The sequence below is a fragment of the Anguilla anguilla genome, chromosome 1, assembly GCF_013347855.1.
Source record: "Anguilla anguilla isolate fAngAng1 chromosome 1, fAngAng1.pri, whole genome shotgun sequence".
NCBI classification, from domain to species: domain Eukaryota; kingdom Metazoa; phylum Chordata; class Actinopteri; order Anguilliformes; family Anguillidae; genus Anguilla; species Anguilla anguilla.
This window is the reverse complement of record NC_049201.1, coordinates 23866092-23889797: the sequence shown is the minus strand read 5'-3', so window position 1 is coordinate 23889797 and position 23706 is coordinate 23866092. Positions and strand designations below refer to the sequence as shown.

The window sequence follows — 23706 nt, the reverse complement described above, 5'->3', positions numbered from 1 at the left end:
GATGGCAGCTTTGTTCACACAAATCTAAAACAAATTATAACAGACATGGCATGGCCACCCCACATCATTCCCCCTGAAAAGCACTTTGTCTACACGCTCATTTGAAGGGCGTCTTTGCATTATGCAAAACTGTCAGCAATCTCCTTTAAATTCAGCTCCCGGGCTCTGATGCTCTCGATGGAAAGTCAGTCCATTCAGCCTCTTGCCCTATACTGCCTCTCACATATAGTTCTTGATTAATTTTAATTTAGAAAAGGAGTGCTCCGCTGTCGTGACTGTGACAGCCAATGACATATATAATAGCAATGCAGTAACTTTTGCTACCCACCTCACCAAAGGTAGACATTACGTGGATGGTGTTCCATTATAAGCATTTTTTCAAGTTTAGCTGGGAAGGTTATTGATATTTCCCTACTTCCAGTAGTAGTCTAACTGTAGATAAAGGTCACACAGATTTCCCACAGTTGAGTTGCAGGTAAGCGGCTGCATTTTCAAAATCCATCCAACTTTGGCAACAGGCTACCTTTTCTGCCAGTCCGTTTTTTCTACTGTGATCCACTTTTGTGTCCATAAGGCATTTTGATTCACTTTATTGTAGCTAAGACTCTTCTTTGTTATCTTCCTCACTAGCTGAGTAACTGAAGTTCAAATTTTACCACCAAACTAGGCTACCTGTTGTTTCATTCTGCATTCTGTAAAAAATAAACACTTGATATTGGTAAACGGCATACACAGGCAAAATTCCCAGCAACCTTTGTATATCAGAAAAGAAGACAACTCTTGCATAAGAACGTCATGGATAATGAAGCTGTTTGTTTAATCAGGAGCATATAATACAAATGGTAGTAGTTGTCTGGATATTGAGTTCTCAATTTTCTTGATCCATGTTCCCATATGGTAATAAAAGTCGCATCCCCACAAGGAAATGATGCCTATGTATTTATCAATAATCTGCGTTAATATGTAGGCTACCGCTTTTAGCCAGCAGGGGGCCCCCAAGTGTCCGGGGGCCCCAAGCAATTGCATAGTTGGCTTGGTGGCAAAGTCCGCCTCTGGTTGCAGGGGGTTGCAAATTATTATTGATTATTATTTTTATTATCCTTCTGAATTAAACTTAGGAACATATGATTTTGATCCTGGTCTCAGGTGGGAGAGTCCGAATCTGTAGTATTCAAGATAGTTTCCGCCAAAAATTGTGTTGTGTACTATTTTCCACAGATGATAACTTGTTACTTACTCAAAGCTGGGGCATTCTAGACTCTAGAGCCTTGTCTGCAGCAATACAAGACAAAATTATGCAGTTACCCTTGTGCTGAACTTCATTAAAGCTGACGGCACAGCTTTAATTCTGGGACCTGTGTTTTAATTGCTTACGATGGTTCTGTGCCGCATTTCCGATAGGTCTGTACTGCTAGCCGTATTGAACTTACTAATTTGCTGTTTCTATTTATGCTGTAATTTTTTAACATTGCATCATGCAAGGACATTTACTCAATAAAAAGAAAAGCGAAACATGATAATTCACTTACCAGCCAGTTATGCGTAACCATTAACCTTGGTTAAGTAAAAATAATGTCTGTACTGGTGCAGAGATGAGTCTCAATCAGCCTATAAAGTTTTGTCAGCTGTTCCATCACAGGAAGACTAAATTGTAGCTTGTTTGCTCAGGAGGCAGAGGAAATGCATGTCCGCCTCCAGTCAGGCTCGGTTACCATTGGGTCTAACCAGCCACCAAGCAAAATAAATTAGAATAATAAATGAATATTCATGATTGGGTCTGCCAAAGCTATTTTTGTGCATAAATATGAACAAAAAAATATAATAAAATAAAATAAAATAAAAATACTTGAACAAATAAATGCTTTTTTCTTTAGATTTAATCATTAAGTCATATGGTTTCCTTGCATCTGTTTATTTAAAAAACAACAGCAATCTTTCCTGTTGTTTTAGGCTATGTGTTGGAATACTTTAAGGTCCAAAATGGTACTGGTTTTCTCTACACTGGAACAAATCATAGGGCACTTCAACTTAAAAAGTACGTTAGCTGACTGCCTTAAAATATTGGGTTGTATTAACTCATAATATCACATTTTAAAATCTTCTTCAGTAAGTTTTTTCTACTTTTAACTAGAAGACTGAAGTTAAGTTCAACTGAGCTGATGTATTGTGCTCAATGGTAAAACACAGGTTTACCTACTCAATTGGTCAAGGCATTGTGCTATCAAACTTGCTTACATATTAATCTCTTAAATGAAATAGCCTTGCTTTTCTAACACTTGCATAATTATATAGGTTGCTTGCTGTGGCTAATTTACATTACTAACAAATTTATTTAACTTAACTTTGGTGTGAACCAATGTCCTAAATGTGACTGCACTTGCTGCTGCACTGTAGAGGATGTTACCAAACACTGCTTGCTAAGTATAATAAATTGAATAAATTTTCAGGTTTTACCTATCAGTTCAAAGAGGATTCTTTGTTTTTTTATTTACTTTAACCTAACCAGTGAGGATATCTGCATCTTCAACAACCAGTTATGTATTTATAAAGTAGTATAAACATGACACTATTTTGCTCCAAAATCATTTTTTTTTAAAGGCCCACAAACTTAATTTAACACATCAAGTTTTATTGCCACGATTACAATTTTTTAGTTGATAAACCTCATATTATATATTGCATAAAAGTAGCCTTGTTCATGCAGAATGGATGTAAATTAAAATTGAAAAATGATAGCAAAACAAAAAAGTTGCAAAATAAACACATTTAATTAATATAACACATTTATATGCTAATACAACTAAATGGTATTGTCATATCTCAAAGTGTATAGGTCAGACAGGTAATATGCCATTGAAATGTGGCAGTAATCAGTGGCAATTCTTGCTATAGTAGACAAATTATAAAATGATAATTGCTTCTCATTAACACTTTCACATGAGAATGCTTGACAGCATCATAAAATTCATATACTCTATTAAATCTGTCCATTTGCGTTAAAACGCCAATGTCATAATGGATTGATTGAGCTGGCCCCTCCCCGTCACAGAGTGTTTGCTCCTCCAATCACAACCTCCACTCCACCACTGCTGCAACAATGGTTTGTGGATGAGGTTCCTCCCTGTCGTACAGTTTGATTTTCCCCTGAGCAGTGTAAGTGCCACATTACGAGGAATTACGTGTCCTGGTTCTGGGTAAAAGACAGAGTGTCTCTGCTCTCAGGGAGGAAGGATGATAGTGGAAAACAGAGATTAACTGCACTGACTCAAAGCCCCATGCTTGGTCAGGCATATTAATAATTAATAATAAAGGCTGATCGAGACTTTCTCAGACATCCTTCACAGCCGTAAGAAGTGGCTACTTTCTTCCAAAGAAATTCAATAGAAATGGACTTTGATGTGAAGGCCTTTTCCCCCACCAGCTTTTATTTGAAGAAAATATCATCATAATTTCATAGACATGATTATTTTTAAATGGCAGAAGGAAAAAAATTCATTTTTTTATATTCTTTTACAGATATATGCATACATTATTCCATATCCAGAGAAGCTTGCTGTACTATATAATGCATACAGTAAGGTCAGCTGAGCAATAGTACAGTACATACTGTAACATTATCATATTGCTGTTGTGACAACAATTCTGTTTATAAACATACTGACATGCATAAAAGTAGTGCAAGTAAAGTGCCAGGGGATCATTGTCCCAGATTAAACCACTGATCTCTCAGTGGAAGCTACATCAAATGTTATAATCCATTTTCCCTGGTATTTGTTATCAACTTTATTTATCATAACCATGGCGTGTGTGCGTGTGTGTGAGAGCGTAAACAATCAATGTGTTCTTTGTTCATAAGATAGCAAAAGTCATTATTCATTGTGCATTATTTCCACTGAGCTGAAAGCGTTTTCAGGAGCATTTGAAGATGAGCATTTTTATATACGTAAATAGAATTTCAAAAGTGAAAACTGATGTTTTTTTCTAAGTAGCAGTTACTTTCACTTTTTGTTTTCATATCATGCAGGAGTGGAAGCTTAGCAATTCGCAGAAACAACAGGAATCCAGGCACCAAAACGTGGATTTGCGGTTGTTATTTTGTGTCAGATATGTTGGATTTTTGGGTAAAATCATACCTTAATTTATATGCTTGGCTAGCTAACACTATCTAACCATCCCCCATTTGTTTGTATAATACAAGGCTCATCATCATGGATGCTTTTTTAATAAATGCTGACAAAAACTTTACAGTTACACAGAATATAAATGAAAGATGATAAATATTTAATTGATGAGTAGTCAATACAGTACATAAGGTATGATTTTACCCAAAGATCCAACATACCTGACACAAAATGACAACAGAAAATCCATGTTTCGGTGCCTGGATTCCAGTTGTTTCTGCGAATTGCCGCGATCCATTTGCTTCTCTTTTCTTTAGCTTTCGGCAGTCTGTAAAAAGATAGCTCCGATTTCTTGTTGAAAAAAAAAACAAGTCAATTTGTACAGTCAATCGCACAACAGCTCTTTCCCGTTTTAGATATGTTTTTTGTGTTTTCGTGGCATTCAAGCTGCACGCTAACACTGCCACTCAGTAGTCTTTCTGCCACTCAGTGGGTGTAACCGCAGTGACTTCCGCTTACTGTGATGTCATGTGCATACCCTCTATATGTAGCCTCAGTTTGCATATGCAAATTACAGAAGCCTGACAGCTGAGCACAGGTCAGAACACACAGCAAGGTAAAACCAAGTGGTTTGCTTGTTTCTGAGTGAATTTAGTTTGTGTGATAAGTAACCATAAAGAAAAAAAATTGTATATAGAAGCCCTCCAAAACGACACAATTTGAGTGAAATACAGGGCTTAGTCAAAAAAAGAATCGGTAAATATTTGATTTGTGGGGTTGCAGTGGGTACCACCTTCAATGGAACTACGGCTGAATACGGGAAAAAAGATATACACAATATTCCAATTTGGATAGGTTTTAGGGACACTTGTACCCACATTTGGGAAAACGCATAATTTTACTGTTTTGTTCAGTCCACATCAAACTTTCATCCAGGTGTTGTATATATCCTGGGGTACGATTGTAATAATAAATCTGAAATTGCTCCATATCAGAAGTACATACTCTTACAAAAAGCCCTGGGTTTTTAGTGGGGTATAAGGGGTTAAACCTTCACACACATAGTCCACTGTGTGATCTTCCTGCAGTGGCTGTTAATGCTATGCTTAGGGGAAATAACCTGAGCTCGAACAGTCACACCACAGCAGATTAGACTATATTTAAACTGAAATGGATAAACTGATGTCTATGTACAAAGAGTAGTATCACCTTGTGGATAAAACATTTATAATGAATAGACTAGCAAAGTACTCTTAAAAAAGAAGAAAATGTTCCTGACTCAACTACTCAGTGCAAAAACCTCAAACATAAACAAAAAGTGTTCTTTAAATGTTAAATGAAGTCATTTACAGAAAGAATTGTCAAAATAAGTAATCTGTTTGACCCACACCAATAGGGTTTCAAGTCAGGCCTTTCCACTGGGATTGCTCTCTCCACACTTGGAGGCTCTTCACTCAGAAAGAGTTAAGTTACTCAGCTTCATCCTCCTCCATTCTTCTTGACTGCTGCATTCAACTGTGTCAGTCACTGGATCCTCCTCTCTTTCTTTGCAGACTTGATCACCACAGGCTCTGCCCATCAAATCTCGCTGACCAATCCTAACAGATGGCCAGGAGGGGATCTATCTTCTCCCCCTACTTGACCAATGTCCCACAGAGCTTATTGCTTTGTCCTCTCCTCTTCCCTCCTTACACTGAATCACTTGGTTCAAACTTATCACTGCTCATGACATGTTATTTCCTTGCTATGCTGATGGCACTCAACTCTTTTTCTCATTTTCTCTCTCCGACAAGTTCAGGCACATATCTCTGCATGCTGACTGACATTTCAGCCTGGATGTCCACCCACCACCTGAAACTCAACCTGGGGAAGGCAGAGCTCCTAATCATCACAGAAAACGGTTCCCCGCAGATTGATGCTTCACTTAGAGCTGACGGCTCTGGATTGTCTCACTCCTGCTCAGCTAAGGATGTTGTTGTGACCCTGGATGAACAGCTGAGTGGGACTCATAGTGGAACCAGCAGTACTGCAAATTCTCCCTTCACTGCTTCAGGATAATCCACCTCTTCCTCATCTAGCTACACAGCTACTTATACAATCTCTTGTTATGTCTCGTCTGTAATGCCCTACTGGCCAGCTTACCAGCCAGTGCCAATCAGCCACTGTAACTGGTCCAGAACGCTGCTTCCTGCCTGGTCTTGAGCCTGCTCAAATTCACACATGCCACAGTCCTTTGGAACACCCTTCACTAGCTGAAAATATTTTCAACCAAACCCTTATCTTTATCACACAGGTCTTGAGACATGCACATTGGCAGTGGCAATTATATGAGTGCAACTTTGCCTATCCAACATATGTGGTCTTGCCAAATTGTAAATTATAGATATAATATATAGATATATTTCCTGAAGGTATAGTTCCACTTCCCCTGTGGCCCACTTGCAAAAGTTTAACTGTGATACAATGTTATTCATACAAATCCTATATACCATAAGCCTTCAAAAATCTTTAGAAAGTGCCTTTGGTGTTGTGTTACCTCACTGATAGCTACTTTTGAGTACTTCCTCTTGTCTCACTTCTGGTAAGATGGAAAACTGAGGACACTTTGCTTGAAAATTTTGAGTTTTTAAAAAAATCAAATCTTCCCTTTATTTCCTATAAAATAAGAAAATGTGAACATTGATCATTTCAAATAGTCAACAATAAATGCAAATATGTCCAAAAGCACCATTAAGGGATGGCAGTGAAGGCAGATCTATGACCTCAGTAAAGACAGTCCTTATCAAGCATGGTGTAGCCAGGAAGCTGAGACTTCATGCCCACCTTCCAATGCAATCCTTTTCAAGGCAGTTCATTCACTCACCACGTGCTTTGATACATGGGACAAGAAAAAAAGCCCTAGCCAATGTAACAAAATGCAACAATGTAACAAAACTGCGAGCTCATAGCATCCATCCCCAAGGTCGTTCACTGCCATGTAGGTCAAAGATTGCAAAGCTATAGTAGCCAAGATGGAAAAGCATGTCCCCACTCCATAAAGACAATGAACTACTCAAAGAATGCACCAGGGACTTATAGAGGGTCAAAAGGTATTGGTCATTGAAAATACATTACATAAGATAAAAGGAGAGGTTATGATACAACTGCTCGCTGAAGTGGCTCCTAGTCTTAAGTTGGAAGATTCAGTTTATTCACTCTGTTCCATCTGGTGGAAAGACAAGAGGAGACTTTGCCAAACCATTGTGCATTTTGCAAGGTACTTACACAAGGATGTGATTTGGAGAAATACCAAGAAGTCCCCTGTCTTTCAGGAACTTTTAAGTTTATTTTTTGAGGGTTTAACCCAAGAAAGTAACCTGCCACTTGTCACTTATTGACAAGGCAGTGGAAGCCAGGGAGAGAGCATGTCTGAAGTCCCTTTGAATACATCAATGGCACCGTATAACGGAGAAGGATAAAAGGTAGACTTTATATTGACCCTGCTCCACTGTAGTGGTAATGAGTGAATTGATATTTTTTGTGACACTTAAAGATGTTAGCTGCTGGCATTTAAGCTCATTTCATAGAGCTTCTTACACAATGTAGGTAATTTTTCTTTTTTCTTACTAACTGATACAGATACCCACCGGGTTTCACATTTTCATTGAAATGTCAGATATAATTTACTACTTTGAACACTAGGGGTCAACAAGCTAAGGGCAAAAGAAAGGCTATATAGTAACACTTCATAATAACGCTCTTTCATAAGTCATTAACAAAGGCTCAATTAGTATGTCACCATAATCAAAATGATAGAGGAAAAGTCAGTGCATACAGTAAGTGGAAGAAAGGAATGAAGAAATAATGCATTTTTATAAAACTCACAGTGACTGCACATCATAAAGTGCTAAGCATAAGTGCATAAAATTAACAAACATTTTGTGGGGGTAGAATTAGTAAATTAAATAAGCCTAATGTTTGTAATAAACATTATTAGAACATTATATAAATGAATTGTTACAACGTGGTATTTAAAGGGGAATTCCTCCATAAAATGAACTTGTACTTGTAGAAAGGTAGCTGTGCTCCTGATTAAAATGAACTCTCAGCCAACTCTCTACCTGTTGTGAGTGCACAGATATAGCCCCAAGCTACTGCACATGCTCCAGGTACCTGCTGTATTAAAGACTACAATAAGCGGGTATTTACAGTTCATGGGCAGGCATCAGACAATGCCAGTCAGAGGTTGCCACTCCAGGGGGCTGGCTGTTATTACTTCGCCTGGAGAGAGGGTAAAGTTACTCGCCACTAAAGAAAGAAAATCTTGGTTTATTTGCTCAGTACAGTTTATTGGACTGAACACAAATATCCAAATTCAAATGGCCCGCCCATTGTAGTTCTTCAAAAATGAGAAAGGGTAGAGGTGTACATCATTATAATGTATACCTCAACAAAACGTGCACATTTCGCCGTCATTGTTTCTTTACAGAGATTCCTTTGGCCAGCCACAGAGAGAGAATTAATCAGTTACACCTTGATCTCTTACAGTAAATGAGCCAAGTGATGTTTTGCGGTGGAATTTCCTTTTGAAAATAAATTGAGGTTTAAAACACAACAAATTTAGTGCACACGTGCTGGAGCCTGAATGATTCAGTGTCACTCACTAACAACGTCGTCCAAAACAATAACAAAGCTAATGAGGAAGCACAAATTCTTACAAGCAGTGTCCTCCATGTTCATTTCCTTGTCTCCTTTCCTCCTTCTTTTACTTGTTTCCGTATGAAGTGCTCAAAAGCAATCAAGTGAATGAATCAAGCTACGGAAATGTGGATATGTAACTGCCGTTGTTGTGGTAGAAATTACAATAAGAATTATGTGTAGGCGTTGCTTATTTTTAAAGTAATGGATGGTGATGAGTTTTGGGAAGATGTAGAGGTATACAGTGTGAATGCGAACCAGAATTTCTGACTCAGGGCAAGCAGGGGTTTCCTTTTTGATTAGAAAGTTTTTTTTTTTTTCAGAAGAATGTAATATTTGCACAGCTCCTTTTGGGCTGCAGGGACTCACAGACAGATAGATGGATGGATGGACAGAGAGAGAAAGCCCTTCACTCAGAGTTGATTCACGTGCAGTAGAGAGGGACAGACTGTAAGGGCTGTCATATATTATTCACCTCAAGTAAGTTCCTTTTACCATATTCTATATCCTATATATAATTATGGCTGTCAAAAATGATGTCTTATTTAAAGAACTATCAGTTTACAAATGAAAATGACAGAATAACAGAAACGTAGAGAAGTAATGAAAACACAGAAACAATTGTAATGGCATCTTTAGATACAATCAATTATACTTAGCCAGTTGAAGGGTATAAGCAATTCAATCAAACTAGACTTATATTGGTGATTAAGACTGAAAAATCAAGAAACAGGAAAAGGTGTGGCCTGTTTATACAATTTATAAAAGGATAAAGTTATATTTATAATTATTAAATAAATTATAACATAATCAATCTATGTTTCCTTTCATTTTGTTTTTATCTGTTTTCGTTTTATTACTACTGCCTCTTAGTTTTTTTTTTTAAGTTTAAAAAAAAATAAGATTAACTTAAAAATTCAGGTTTAAAGCAACATTTTGTATTAAGATGTGTCAAATATAAAACATTTAATCAGACATCATATATACAAATACTATAGTTTGTACCTGGTTTAAGATTAGCATTACAGCATCTTTTTTCCTGAATAAGATCAAGCCAGTCATTCTGACACAAGCATTCTTTCATGCCTTGTACTGCCTCATAATAACAAACATTATGTCACTAAATACAATATAGCATTATAGCATTAAGCAAGGCAATGTAAGTCAGTGACCTCAGACCTACAATTGGCAGAATGTTGACAGCCATTAGTGTCCTTATAAATTGTAACACACCAACAATGCCCTTCTTTCTGCACAGTTAATTAGGATTTTTTGGCAACCCTAATCCTTCCAAAATGCCGGTAGCATGGAGGTGACCTCTGATAGTAGATTTGGAGACTCTGTATCTACAAGATGTGAAGAACTTTTGTAGATCACCAACGGTGAATTTGAATTTTTATTTGAATGGTTTTTTCTTCCAGAATCATCTGTATCATTGTGCATAGGGGCAAGATGTACTTGCGTGCCCTACCAGGCAGGGACTGCGAGATTTGTCCGCATTAGACACTCATTTCAGACACTTGAGGGGCTGCAGCTGGTAGTCAATTTCAAATCAGCTGTTCAAACAAATCTTCCCTGTGTCCATTTTCTCACGCATCTCATTACTCTTGTTCTTTTCCACTGCCACACCCCTGTTAAAGCCCTTTTGGACCGTAGCATGTAGTGCTCCGGAATGGAGAAAATAGCTAACTTCTTACACCAAAGCCTTCCCCATGGGCAGCAACCAGCTGTCCACTTCTTCAGCCAGGTGCCTGCTGATTATGTCACAGCCTGACGGCCCAGCCCCAGGGTGACCAGTGCCTGTCCTTTTGACTGGCACCTTCAACTCTTGTACCCGTGTGTGGCCCTGCGACTTCGGCATCCACCACTGTACCTGTGACTTTGGCTTCCGCCAGTGTTCCCCTTTTTTCTGTTGGTTTTGGTACCCATTGCCCCTGGTCCATTTTTGTGTTGACACTAATTACAATGGCTGGTTTATTGGATTCATTTCACCACTACCTGGGTACTTCAGGGTAAGCCAGCAGCTGTTTTTTTTCTTTCCTTACAGTCACCATGGCAACCAGTCTGCCCTTGAAGACCTCTGTCCATTGCTCCTTGGTACATTCCCCCCTCAATATTTGTTTGATTGCCGGTTTGTTGTTTGGTGGGGGTTGGAAGGTCAGTTTATGCCAGCCATCATAAAATGCTCTTTGCCAAATTTATAGCAGGCATTGCTCCCAAGTAATTCCACTATATAGGGAACTAGTGGAGCATTTGTGGCACCAAGTGTATACATCCGGGATGAATATTTAGTTTTAATTGGTTGATGACTGTGCACAAGTCCTGTTTACCGCATTGATAAATGTCCTCACTTCTAAAACAGATTCTGTATCAATATGTCAAAATCCATCTGCATGAAGGATCAATAGTGCTTCTCAGCCAAAACTACTTTTGATTTGTCCAAACAGGATTCCAAATTCTATTAGAAGTGGGCACTGCAGCTCAACTAATGATTTGCTACACTAAGGAAATGTCCAGACCATCGATCAGAAAAAAATTTCAGGAGTTACAAAAGCAACATGACCTGTTTGCCTAATGTCAAATTATAGCAAGAGTGACACTAGCTTCTACATCTTCTACATTCTATTGCCCTTGATGGCTAAATTTCTCTTATCATTCTGAATAAATGTCAGTTTTTCAAGTGTCTTTTATTTTTAAACACCCATCCATTGCACTTGTAAGGGCACTGAATATTGAATTTCTTCAGATTTACAAATACCAATTTTTTTCTTTTAAAAATGTTTTTATTTTAATATCTATTTTTTCTAAGTAGCTGTTGTGTTTGTGTAATAGGCTACTACTGCCTGTCTATTATCAGGACATGTACTCTATGCACTTCTGGAGTGGGGGCCTTACAGTACTACCCTCAGTATATACATTCAGACTATGCGTTGCTTTCACTGCCTTTATGCAATAATTCTATGTAATGTAGGCTTGTGAAAACCTACAAGATTAACCTGATTCCGAATTGTTTTCTCATTATGATTTTTGATAAATAAGATGCAACAGGTTCAAAGTGTATATGTTGAACTATATGTGCTAAAACTTGTAAGCAAGTAAGGCTACAGAGAAAATATACATGCTTAATAATATACACATTTAATTAAAGTGATGGAATGAGCTATATAAGTATGTAGTCATTACTACTGGAAAAAATAAAAGTCAAGCATTTATGGCACAGTTATGACATTTAAAGTTGTAGATTTAACATCATGGTGCTGTTGTAAAATGTTATAGGTAGGTAGAAATATAAATGTTGAGTTTTCTGCATAAATGTTAGCATGGCTATCACAATAAATGCGTAGAATTCTTGATTTTTGAAACTGGTGGGTTTAGTAATTACATACAACACTTTAAAACATTTGTGTCAAAGCTATGTTCTTATGACTATGTTCTTATGTAATAAATAGGGTCCAGATAACTAATTGGCTTGTTACTCCATATGTATTTCAGTACCTCACCACCAAGCCTCTATTTCAACAAACAAATCAAAAAGTCATTCATTGAGTGCAGCAATAATCTCAGTTAATTATTCAGTTACCTTCTTAATCATGGGCATTAGAATAACAGCTCAAATTTGACATTTGTTGAGTTTTATCATGAAAATGGACTCTATTGTATTAGAAAATGTGGTGTGCTTGAAATAAACAAAACTGAATGTCTTGAATGATAAATGTGGCAATCACTATTCTTGTTAGCTAGCTCACACTTGACAGAAAAATAATATGGTGTATACCTGATGTCCTGATCTAGAGATGCAATAATGGTATTCATCAATTCAGTATCATAAAAGCCCAGAATTTACAGGTTTTTATTTTGTTGTTTTATGGACACATGCCTGCAAAGTAACATACAAAAGAACACAAAATAAATCAACAGTTCAAGTGTTGTTCAAATGAATACATATATCTAACTAAAGTTGTGCATACAACATTGTTAGCATTGCTATTTTTTGCCCACTTGCTAGATATTGATCTGAACAAAACATTCTATGTTTTATTCATGATCTGACTCAAACCAGAGTGGGTGACTGTGAATTATTCTGGCCATAGTAACAAAGAAAATGTGAGTGATATAGGTCCACTTAAAGATTTAAGTCTCAGTAATTTTTCAGTTTAAATTGGCTGCCGATCACATAGTTATGCCAATCAATGCAGAGAAACAATCAGGGACTGAGTACAGTCCTCACTGATTTATTTGCAGAAAAATCACAGGGGTAATTTGCCCTATAGCAATCAAACATAAGGGGATAACTGAGCTCACTGAACATCTGGTCACCTGCCAAATCAACATTCTTTTTAATCATGTTCGAAAACATACTCGCCAACTATTTTTAAAACCTTTGTTCCAAAAGGTTAAAGTGCTGAATTATTTAAATCGTTTTTATGTTGGATGTAAAATCAATGAAATTCCTTGTATGCAAGGTCCCAGTGTAATATTTACTCTGTCTTTACATTTGTGAGCCCATGGTTCAATTCCTTCGCATCATTTTATTGTTTTGCCTAGGTAAACACCTCAGAAGTAGATTGCAATTATATAATTGGTCGTATGTTTATGCTGATTACCAAACTGTTGTTCAACTTGAAATGTCCACAGGGACACCTGGTGGATCACTACTGAAATTTAGGTAGACATCTCTGATGGTCATGTGCTCAATTATTTCTCAAGGCCCAAGTCTTGAAGAATTAAGCTACTGTTGTAGCAACATATTTATAACTTATAAACTTATTTTGTGATATCCTGCATAGCACCTTATACTGGCACTGATAAACTTGTATTATTATGTTTCATGCTTATGGAAAGTGGTATGACCCTATATGCCATTCATATGAATGCATATAAAGGTGTTACAATACCAAATCACCCCATGTGTAAACAAAAAGTAGTGTTAGCAGTTTATAAACATAGAGAAATATGTAATATAAAAATAATATATGAACAAAAAAGAACATTTATGAAACTGTTTCGAAATGTCACGCTCTAAAATAAGAAATGCATTAACCATTGTCTAAGTGCCTTACCCATGGTTTTTTAACAATGTAAAAGGGCATTTGCAATAAATTCTATAATAAAACTGGAGCTGTTTTCAAAAGGTGCTTTACATTAGTGCACACATCCATTGGTAGATATGCAGTCATGCAAACACACACACACACACACTCATACAGGCGAAGTAGTAAGCACGCAACGTGCACACACACACACACACACACACTTACATGCACAGACACACAGTCATGCATGTGCTCACAGACACAAATGCACAGAGCTTCGTGTCCCTGTGCGTCCCTGAGACCAGACACCCCATTCCCGATAATCTTCATTATTCATAGATACAGAATTCTGCAAATGCCACATTAAGTCAATTTGCAGCTTACTGTCTGCAATGAGCATGCAGTGTGCGTGCGACTGTATGCACTAAAAATGACCTCAATATGCACCGTAATGGCTCCAGTCCATTAACCCCAGCATAGACTGAGCACGGGAGCATGGGAAGGTTTATTATAATGTTATTATCTGAAGGCTTTAAAGTGACAGAGGGTCAGTGAGGGGAGGCCCTACAGATACATACAGACAGCAGTGACCCACAAAGTGGGGAATCGGTCAGCCATAGCCCACAGTCTCTGAGCTTCTGAAATAGCACTGTGCGCACTACGACCAGTTCTAACATCAGCTCCCAGCTCTACAGTGCATTTTTACTTTGTGTTATTCTTCATATTATTTTGTAATTATGTTGTGTGTGTATGAACCTTTTTCCAAATGTTTTTGGGAGACAAACAATAACTGCCTTTTATTAACCTTTTTATATGAAGAAATATTTAGAAGTTGTGGACTTGTAAATGACAACTTAATCAGCCCTCCCTAAGACAAATTAACTTCTACGTTAGAGGCCTTCATAGCTATTATGTCTATAGTGATTATGCAGTTGTTTTCTTATATCACTGACCATGTCTGCTGTGTACATGTATGTCAATGAATGGCATTACTGTATGTATAAATGGCCATTGCAGGTTTATGGGGCTGTTGCTGAGTCCTTACATATGAATAGGCTGACCACAGCAACTTTCTCACCTGCATTTCCGTCATCCCTCAGCATCAGATCAGTGGAGCCTTCTTTATCGCAAAAATTATAACATTACACCTCCCCCATCATCCATGTTGGTAAGTCAGTTGCCACATAATGATGATTGACAGCAATGTTCCTACAGTGTTATGTGCTGCACTCAGTGTGGTTATTAGAACTACAGACATGCAGTACTAGGATATTTTTAGTGTTGTACTATGGCCTTGTTTTTTTTTAATCTGTGGAAAGTTGCCGACACACATGAAAAGTGTTGTTACATCACTTACATAAAAATGAGAAATAATTAATATTATGCGATTCATAATAATGAAATGGTTTGTAGTAGGGGCAGCCTAATAGATACTATAATAGATTTAATAGATTAAAACAATTTAACAGGAAATAAATTAAATGTAAGGTTTAAATTTTGAGATGGAATTCAATCATGGTCAATTTTTAGCTTCACTGCTTGACTACGCTTGGTTTAAACTTCAGTCCATAAAGATACCTCCTCTGCTACTTTCTGCATTGACAGAATTGTTTGGAATGGACGAGTATTGTTTTGTTTTCTGCACAATATTTGGACAGACTTTCTTGCCCCTGTCGCTGAACTCCCCCAGCGCCACTGCAATGCTGTTTTATTGTGCAAATAATTTGGAAACACGGTTTGTTTTAGCGTTGTAATATGTTGTCAGTTTCTCTGAAACTTCTCTGAACGTTATGACACTCTGGCTATTTATTGTTTTGACTGTAGTATGCATCTGCTGAGCCAGTTTCTTCATTGTAAATGTTGGCCTATGATTGCTTTGTGTGTGTGTGCAGAATACATTGAATCTGGGTGCAGCGGACCAGTCTGATACTGGTGCACATGGTCATTGAAAGATGTTTTTGTTTGTTTGACATTCCATCCATGTTTACTTTCCTTGCTCTTCATGTGATCTGATAATGAATAGCTTTTATGAGGTTCACCACTAATTGCATGATTAGTCTGGTGTTTTTGCTAATCCAGTGGCTATGGAGACCTCACAAGGATGTCACTTTGAATGCAAGCATAAATGCATCTAGGTCACTTGCTTTAGAAAAATGTATGACCCTTTTAGTAAAGGCTGGATGCACATGTACGTCAGTGACCCTTAGGCCCAACAGAAAGCATCACAGTGCATATAAATGAGCTTTTTGCATATTGCATATTGAGCTTTTTGTCTATCACAAAAATGAATCTTCCAATATTGTTTATCAGTCAGAATGTGATAAATCAGGCAATATTAATCTCAGACTGATATATGTTACTACACAAACATTCTGCACAAACAAAAATACCATACTATTGCTCCTGTTCCCTCACTCATCACAGCATAATAAAAATATATTTCTCATTGACAGACAAAAACGGGAATAGCGCTGCTATATAATGAAGAGACTGGAAACACCTGTGATATACGTCTGAAGCTGACTAAAGACGTGCTAACCATTCAGAAGCAGGACGTGGTGAGAGTCAGTGGAGGTGAATCCCATTCAAATGTAAGTACCGAGGCCTTTTTCCCCATCTACAGGGAATACTACAAGATTAAATCCATCGAATACAAGCAGAGACGCAGCAGTACTGGGTTTCTCGTAATTTGTGATGTCGAGATTTTGAAATTGCCGGTAATTTGTAGCCAAGACCCTTTTCATATGGTAATCACTGCACAGTGAGGCACGATGACAACGAAAACCCAGAGATAGAATTGTAAAATAGGATCAGAAAGGTGAATGGTAATATTCTGCATTAGAAAAGAATCAACTTGCCAAGAGATCATCAGCAGATTCACAAGAGAATAAAACAACAACAACATTCTGTTACCCAAGGTCCTTAACACAATACAGTTGGCATAGCCAGTCGGAACAAAGATGGCACACCTCGCTTGTGCATTCCAAATCACAGTGACCATATTATTCCTGTGCTGTATACGCTTCTACATGTCTGTTCTTTTGGGGTTTTTTTCATGAGGTATTTGGTAGCCCAACAACGTTTCTTCATGACATATAAAATGACTCCAGTATTTCTTGCTTTACCAAACTAAATTCCCATTTTTTAAAGCGCAGAACTGTTGTACTTCGAAAACAAGCTGTTGGAGGATTTGGCCTGAGCATAAAAGTAAGTCAGATATAATTTTTTATCCTATTATAATTTTCTTTTTCCGTTTTAATGAATATTATTCTTATTATCATCATGGGGCTTAATGAAGCCTTGAAGCAGTGTTTCTTCTTGTGGTCTATACTGCGTCTGTTAAATGCTGATGTCTGTCCTGTGATCTGCGGAAATAAATATTTATTCATGCAGAGCTTTAAACTCCAACTTTGTTCAGCTAGTTCACTCTATCCCTACCATTACAATTTTTTTTTACCAGATAATACACAACAGCTTATTGCATTTTGCTATCCTGTTTTGGAATATAATGTTTCCTTTGCACTTTTCGCCCTATTTAGAACGCTATAGCACTTTTGGTGTCAGAAGTGATTTGCTGATTTGAATCAATTAGACTGCTTCACTGAAGCAAAGTAGTCAATTTGGATGTGGCACTGATGGAGAAATTCCTACAGATGGCTCAATGCTATGTTACGCTCTGCCTCTTGGTTTTAGTTCACTTCTGTTGTTTTGTCTTGTAGGGGGGAGCTGAACACAAAGTTCCAGTAGTCATTTCAAAGATTTTCAAAGAACAATCAGGTAATGAGAAATTGATATATGGCAAGCTCCCATGATGAAATGAGACAATCCATACCATTTCAAACAGTAGCATGGACTCAACATTCATTATCGACTTAAAAATGCAGCCACTGTTACTTCAATTTGCAGAATTTTCCAAGCCGTAATTACAAAGAGAAATACTTTCACATGCTTTTAGGTTGTGAGTTTGTGTTAAGCGGGAATGTTGATTGAATACATGCCAAAGGGAAGAACAATTGTTCTCTGAATCCGCTATGATGGGATCATACATTTTGAGGAGTGTTTTTGCATTTGCACTTTCAGCCATCATTTGCACCACGAGCTATCATTTTGCACTTCAAAATGCCCATTTTGGCCCGTTTGTGCTTTTTTGGGAGTGTTCAATCATGGGCAGGAATCTGTGCCAGGAGAAACTGAATTTGAATTGCATCACTTTAATTTTGTGTTGCAATAACTGAAATTGACTAAAACTTTACATAGCCAGCCTGCCTTCACAGAGCTTGCCATTGGAGAGTTTTGTCTCTGGTTTAAAAATTATTGTTATAGTTTGGTTTTGCTAATTACCCAGATGTGTGTCACAGAAAACCGAAAATCAATTGTAAAATAAGAATCTTAAAGCGTATTGAACTTGAAATTAATAGTGAAAATTGAATTCAATTCCAAACCATTGCATTCAGTTTCATATAGTGAAATACAAATTGTAGTTATGCAATTCAAATTGAAGTTATGTAATTCAAATTTAATTTCTACAGGCACTAATTTCAGCCCATATCATTCCAGATCACTTGCTGTGTAAACACTTACAAAATAAAATTTCAGTTTGGTTTCCTTTTTTGAATTGTAAGTGACTCACATAATGAACTATGAACTATGGTTTTATGGGTTTGTCAAAAAAACTAGCATTTAAGGTTCATAAATTAATTACCTTTTCTTTTTTATTTATATCAATGATAACCTGTGGTTTAATAACAATTTCAGTTTAAACGAAGTTGAAATTATGATGAAATCTGCATTTAAAGGTGCACTTGGCTGATATTTGCGACTGAAATTGTTGCTGACATAAGCAGAGAATACATTTGGCTGCTCCAAGAAATGTTCATTGATTTGCTTGGATGAAGCAGACTGTGGAATGGAGGGAGACGGAGATACAGAGAGGGTGGGAGAGAGGAAAAAGTCATGGGGAGAGGAAGAAAGTGAGACAGAGAAAGAGATGTGTTTCAGACTCATAGCTGTTTTACTGGTTTTAATAATAGACTGAAGGGAAGAGAGAACTCTGGTTTTGGCGGATCTTGCTATTTGTGGCTGCGCTGTGTAGATTCAGTCAGAGAAAACTTACTAATGACTCACTTAGCAGCCACATAAAGCATCTGATCTGCACTTGCCTGCAGTTACATTCAATTATAATCATCAAAGTAAAAATAATAATCAAAGCTCATGGCTCACAAGTTTAAATATTTCTGTGCATATGTCATCCAAGTCTCCTTTAACACTGTACAGCTTGGGTTTCACATAAAGGTTAAGACAGTTCCTGCTGTGGCAATCATTCTCACAGAATAACACATTCATCCACAGATGACAGCACAGAGACACTAGAAAATTGTAAAGCAAAGGAAAGAAATATTCCATTCAAACTATTAAAACCATGGGAGGTGAACATGTGTATTTGCTGTTACAGTGCACATTTTTCATGGATATATTTGGAAATAGTTGTTGTTTAATTAATTAATTTTTTTGTCAGTTTAACAATATTTCTCTAGTGTGTTAAGGGGTCTGTGTAAATGAGCCATCTCTTGTTTTTTTTATTAGAGGGTTAGGCTGTCTGTTGTACTTCTCTGGGCACTGGGGCAGCGTTACTGTCTTTGTTATGTGACTCATTAAACTGGCAATTCTTCTAAATGAGCCCATCGATACATGGTCACTGTGATATATGCATACAACCTCGAGTCTCAGATCAGCTGGATTTCCTGATGTGAATTCAGTTTGAAGGCATGGCGCGCTGTTTATTAATGGTCTGGTCCATAAACATGTCGGCGCGCTGAGTGGTTTTAGCACTGCCGAGGATCGGGGCCTGGGGATTGTTTTGTTCCTGGCTGCTCAGGGATGTAAATGCAGATTAGTCTGATGCGGCAGCTGATTGCTGTTGCTAACCCATCACTGAGCATGAAATCTGTAATTATATCCTCAAGTTTCCATTAACCTTTGACTCCTCTTCTTGCTTTGTGGGCTGCAGCGGATCAATCGGAAATGCTGTTTGTCGGCGACGCAATGCTACAGGTCAGTCGGGGTCGATGTCACCTGTCTGCAGGTGAACTGTTTGTTTGGGTGCCTAGCCAGCCCCCTCCATTTTCTTGTCTTTTAACCTTTGATTATATGGGAATAATACCATGGGGAAAATGGAGCGCTTAAAAATCTTGAAGTTGTAGTATAACTAAAGATTGGCATTTCTCTTCACATGAGGGTTTTTGTTCACAAAGGGTTTGAGTTATTTTTATTTCTTAAAATGCTTTGGAAAATGCATCTCCTGTCCCAAAGCGGGTTATTAGTGTGTTTCTCATTCAGCATTACCTATATGATTTATACAGTATTCATGTGTTTAAGGTTTTTTTTTTTTTCTGCAGTGGAGCATGTCTACTGTGGATTATTGTCCTTGTTAAAACATGAGAATGGCAACAAAATGAATTTCCTTCAGTAATGCATCTCTTAATTTGAGTTCATGATGCCTTTTTCACACAAGCATATAAAGATAAGTCTTGACTATCCTATTCCAATTGTAAAGAGTGTTTGGATAATAAAAATTTTATCTGGTGTTGTCTCTTTAGGTGAACGGCATTAATGTAGAAAATGCCACCCACGAGGAAGTGGTAAGTAACACAATTATCTTCTAACAGCATGTGTTCACTGTGACATCTAAATTGTTCATTGTAATGTAATCTTTGCAGGACAGCATGTTTTTGGCTGGACCGTCCGCAACAGCGGGGCCAGCCCTACAAACGCAAATGTCTGTGACTGAGTGATGAAGTTACACCATTGGTCGGCCGAGTTATGAAGTTACACCATTGGTCGGCCGGATCACATGTGTTAGGTCCAGCCATATACTAGGTTTTAACCTGGTCTTGTTTCATCATTACTTGTGTTCACTGTGATAACATTGTTGATCATTGTGATGCCATCATTGTAGCATAGCCTTCACAGTCGCTGTTACATCATCACCATGTAACAACACGTCTACAGTGTCAGCAAGGTGACGATTAATTGAAATATGTTTAATTTCCTGAACTCAGCTGTTTTAACCGTTAACACCCTTGTTTGGCATCCGGCACTCTGAATACTGAACACACTGTTCGTTAAACACCAACCGTTAAAACACTTCACTTTCCCAACATGTAAAATATATTTATTTGATTTAATTTGGTAATTATTATGAAATATACGGATTATCAATCAAATCGCCGAATTCGCTTAATCGGCAGTGCAAACTGTTTGGATCAACCTTTATCAAAATTTACTAACTCACAACCAGATGAGAATTAAGAAGTTTATTAAGTTACAACAAATATAAATGTCTGATCTAAAGACAAGGTTCAACTACCTTAAAACAATTAATAAAGGTTACAGACATGGACAGACACACCAGAAATTAATGAAAGCAGATACCAAAACCACAGCTTGTGTCCCAAAGTAATCCAAGGTGCAAAAACCATTATTAGAATATTCCAAGAGAACCAGAGATGAAATCTAAAACACCAGACCTAGATGAAGGACTCAGATGCCCACTTCCAAGGGTTACAAACTTCGTCCTTCCAAGTTGCCCATAAACTAACTAAAAACTAAAAGAAAGCCGCATATTTTAACTGGTGAAAAAGAGGAGGAGGCAGGGGAATGGACAACCCCTCTGACACACACATACACGCAGGCAGTTCCTGCCCAGTCTTATCTCCGGGCTATGCTGGCCGAGCACTTTGAAGCTTCCTATGGCTGAGAACGGCCAACTGGTGAATTGTATGTCTGACAACAGCATCTGTTCAGATGTTACACAGCAGGATGCAGCCTAACAGCCTTTTTATTCTTCTGGTGGTATTTGGGGAGTGAATCCTCACCAGAATCACATAAAAAGCAAAAAGCATATGGGGGGTGGCTCAGGAGGGATTTCTATGTTGGTAGGGAATGAATAGCCAAGCAATGTGAAATACAGTGTGCCAAAGAGACATACAATAATAGCCTGTGAACCCAGTTGAAATGTCCCCTTGGTGCGTGGATAAAGTGCAATGATGCCCATTGCAATAGAGAGGAACTGAAAGATTCTGCGCAAGATTCTTTGCTCTGACTTGTGTATTCACAGACACACGAGTATGTTTTGTGTGTCCGCGCATTTTAAGCAGTTTAAATCTCTTTGGGGAATCACAGGATTGGAAAATGTAGACATGTATTCAAAACCAATGAAAGCTCAGTGATTCTGCTGCACGCTGTGCAGTCCTGAGTGAGATGATATTAAATGTTATGTCAGCAAGAGAACCACAGCTCAAGTGTTGATGGTGTGGACTTCATTAAATACCAACGGTCAGATTTAGTAAGCATTTTTTTCCACCTAGGGAAAGCAGGCAGCTAATGTTAGATCATGCATGAGAACAGTGACATGGCTGTTGCACTGCTTGCTAGAAAGATATAGCATCACCATTAGTTCCTACTATAGGAACTTAAGGGAGGACTTAATAGATATCTTTAAAAAAGCATCAGAATTGCCCAAGATTATTGTGGAGCTGATCTCCACTGGTGCAAATTTTCATTTTGGAAAGAAATAGTTTTGAAGTTTTCTCACCATTTCTGCAAGTTTCAGTTGTCATCTACATAATTGCTTTTATTAAATCTGCTAACTCAACAACTTGTGTGGAACCATTTCTTTCCCAAAAAATTCTCATGGTAATTTGCATATGTCTTATTAAATTTCTCTACTCAGTTCAGTACTCTACTCAGTTCAGTAAATAAGGTTGGGCTGTGGGCATCTAGGCTTTTTAGGATTTGTTGCTCTGTGAGAGATCTAAATATGTGCTCTGCCTGTCCTGACAAGCTGAGTTCCATAGAATGACCCACCTCTCCCTCTCTCTCTTTCTCTCTCCGTCACCTGTAACAGGTGCAACTTCTGCGGAGTGCTGGAGATGAAGTCACCATTACTGTTCAGTTCCTCCGAGAGGCGCCGTCCTTCCTAAAGCTCCCACTGGGTAAGAGATTGGATCAGGAAGCTGGTGGAAGCCTGTTGATGTGGCCAACTCTTCCTGTTACTCTTTTTTTTTTTTAGGCCAAATTCAAGCATCAATATCGCAGACTTCACCGCCAATGCAAGCCCCTCAATGCTTCAGAAATGCTAACAGGCTAATACAAAGAATACACTCCTTCTTCTTAAAGTGATGTACTCCCACAGTCCACAATCTGTAGATTGTGGGTAGCTTAGCTCTAGTCTGAGAATTGTGGTTGGCTGTAGATTGTGACTTTAGCCTGGCTGTAATTTGTTGCTGTACCTGTGACTGTAGCTTTGCTGTAGTTTGAAACTGTAGTCCAACAGTAGTTTGTAGCTGTAGGTTACTCATATGTCATGGTTAAAGCTTGCCTGCTATATTACACCAATATATTCAGTTATTTCTTTTTCCTCATTCTTATTTTTTCCTTTTTTCAGATAATTCTGAGTACAAATTGAGTGCAGAAAGTTTCTCTCAACAAAGAGATTTTTTCTCAATCTCTTTATAGTTCTACTTGTCAGTTCTAAGCCTTTAAAAGTGATAGAAAGATATTTTAAGGACCTTTTCTTCAAAGCCATTTTTGTCTTGTCTGTTCAAGAGAACAGAACGTGATCTTTTTTTTCTTCTTCATACACATGCACACATACACATGCACTGTGCTTTGCACAAAAACATTCTCCCATCTTGAAAAAGACTTTTGAATCAATATCTAAATTTTACAGCCTGGTTGAAACCGTTAAAATACACATCTTTTGTGAATAGTCAATTCGCTAAGGAGCAAGACACTAGATTGGACTGGCCTATGGCATATTGAAGGAACTATTCACACTCATTGGTTTGAGTTTTACAGAGTTAAGCCGGGAACTG

At 37.8% G+C, this 23706-nt stretch overlaps 1 protein-coding gene across 1 annotated transcript in view; it reads left to right on the top strand.

Annotated features, from left to right (window-relative positions):
- sntg2 (syntrophin, gamma 2) overlaps positions 1 to 23706 on the top strand; it is a 77033-nt gene that overhangs the window by 7578 nt on the left and 45749 nt on the right. Inside the window, exons 2-7 of the mRNA XM_035431560.1 lie at positions 16285 to 16422; positions 16982 to 17038; positions 17551 to 17608; positions 19839 to 19882; positions 20428 to 20469; positions 22737 to 22824. Of these exons, the coding sequence (XP_035287451.1) occupies positions 16285 to 16422; positions 16982 to 17038; positions 17551 to 17608; positions 19839 to 19882; positions 20428 to 20469; positions 22737 to 22824 (427 nt within the window). The remainder of the gene's footprint in view (positions 1 to 16284; positions 16423 to 16981; positions 17039 to 17550; positions 17609 to 19838; positions 19883 to 20427; positions 20470 to 22736; positions 22825 to 23706) is intronic.